The sequence below is a fragment of the Meleagris gallopavo genome, chromosome 3 (assembly GCF_000146605.3).
Source record: "Meleagris gallopavo isolate NT-WF06-2002-E0010 breed Aviagen turkey brand Nicholas breeding stock chromosome 3, Turkey_5.1, whole genome shotgun sequence".
NCBI classification, from domain to species: Eukaryota; Metazoa; Chordata; class Aves; order Galliformes; family Phasianidae; genus Meleagris; species Meleagris gallopavo.
The window spans coordinates 93,176,019-93,177,267 of NC_015013.2; the positions used below are offsets into that span (position 1 = coordinate 93,176,019).

At 67.0% G+C, this 1,249-nt stretch overlaps 1 protein-coding gene across 1 annotated transcript; it reads left to right on the plus strand.

Moving 5' to 3' along the window:
• The first annotated feature begins 14 nt into the window (after nucleotides 1–14).
• Nucleotides 15–966, plus strand: LOC104910493 (bromodomain adjacent to zinc finger domain protein 2A-like). Its single transcript, XM_010709415.3, has 2 exons — nucleotides 15–281; nucleotides 617–966. Exons 1-2 carry the CDS (start codon nucleotides 143–145, stop codon nucleotides 919–921), a joined length of 444 nt encoding a protein of 147 aa, XP_010707717.1. The 5' UTR covers nucleotides 15–142; the 3' UTR covers nucleotides 922–966.
• The last annotated feature ends 283 nt before the right edge of the window (nucleotides 967–1,249 follow it).

A 1,249-nucleotide genomic window follows, 5' to 3' on the forward strand; every position in this document is an offset into this window, starting at 1 on the left:
TGGGAGCACAGGGATGGGGGGGGGAGTGATGGGACCCTCCGTGTAACAGCGCGGCGCACCGGGGCATGGCGGTGGCTATGGGGCTGATCCTGGGGGTCGTGGCACCTCCATAACCCCGCTCCTTTTGCACCCCCCCGCAGCCATGGACACCGATAACCATTTTGGCTTTGCGGGTCTTCCCCCCGCACCCACTGCCTCAGGACTGAAACCCACCGCGCCTTCCTCAGGGGACAGCCCGTACAGCAACGGGGCCGCGCTCAGCTTCCCCCCCCAGGGGAAAAGTGAGTATGGGGGCGGCTGCGGGGCTGTGCAGCAGAGGGGTCCTGGCCTTGTGTTCGTGGTGCGAGGCGTTGGCATGTCGATGTGGGGCTATAGGGCTGGGGGGCCACCAAGCGCAGCCGTAGGGCGGGGGTTCCTGGTGGGGTCTGCTGTGTGCCCCCAGCCCAAAATGGCCAGGCTGGGGGCTGTGCGTGTGGGTTTGGCCGTGAGCTGATCCCTACGCAACCCCACAGCAGGGCTGCGGGTGATGGCAGTCCTGCATCCATCCCCAAGCCCCTCTCTCTTTGGGTTGAAGGTAATCCCCAGCACTAACGTCTCCACTCTCCCCCTCCCGCAGGTCTGAACGGGGGCATGAATGTCAACGGCTTCTCTACTGTATCTCACACCACTACTTCAGGGACCTTCACCTCCAGCACGCATTCCTCGGGGCCCCCCCACCTCCACCCCTACGACTGCCTCTGGGACTACACGCAGTTCCAGCCCCCCGGCGGCCTCAAGGACGGCAGCCTCGCTCAGTTCCCCCTCAACGGCGTCTCTGGGGGTTCCCAGGCCCTCCTCCCCCGGGCACAGCGCGAACCTTCGGGGCGCGGGGACGGAGCTGTGGGGCAACGGCACGTCTGGGCCCATGGGGCTGAACTTTGACTCTCAGGAGCTGTATGATTCCTTCCCCGAGCAGAGCTTCGAGCTGATGCCCAACGGCCCCACCAGCTTCTACGCAGCCCCGCAGCCGTCCCCTATGCTGGGCTCTGGAGAGCCGCCCTTCCCGTTGCCCGAGGAGGAGTTGGGGGGGGACGCAGACGATGCTGAGGCCTCCAAGGAGCTGCCCCCCCCCATCGCTGAGAACGGGGCCGGGCTGGTGGGCAGCATGGAGCTGGAGGACACGCAGCCAGGTAGGGCACGGGCGGCGGGGGTCGTGGCGGGCCGTGCCGGGTAGCCGTGTTCCCATCCATCCGCAGCACTCAGGACCCCA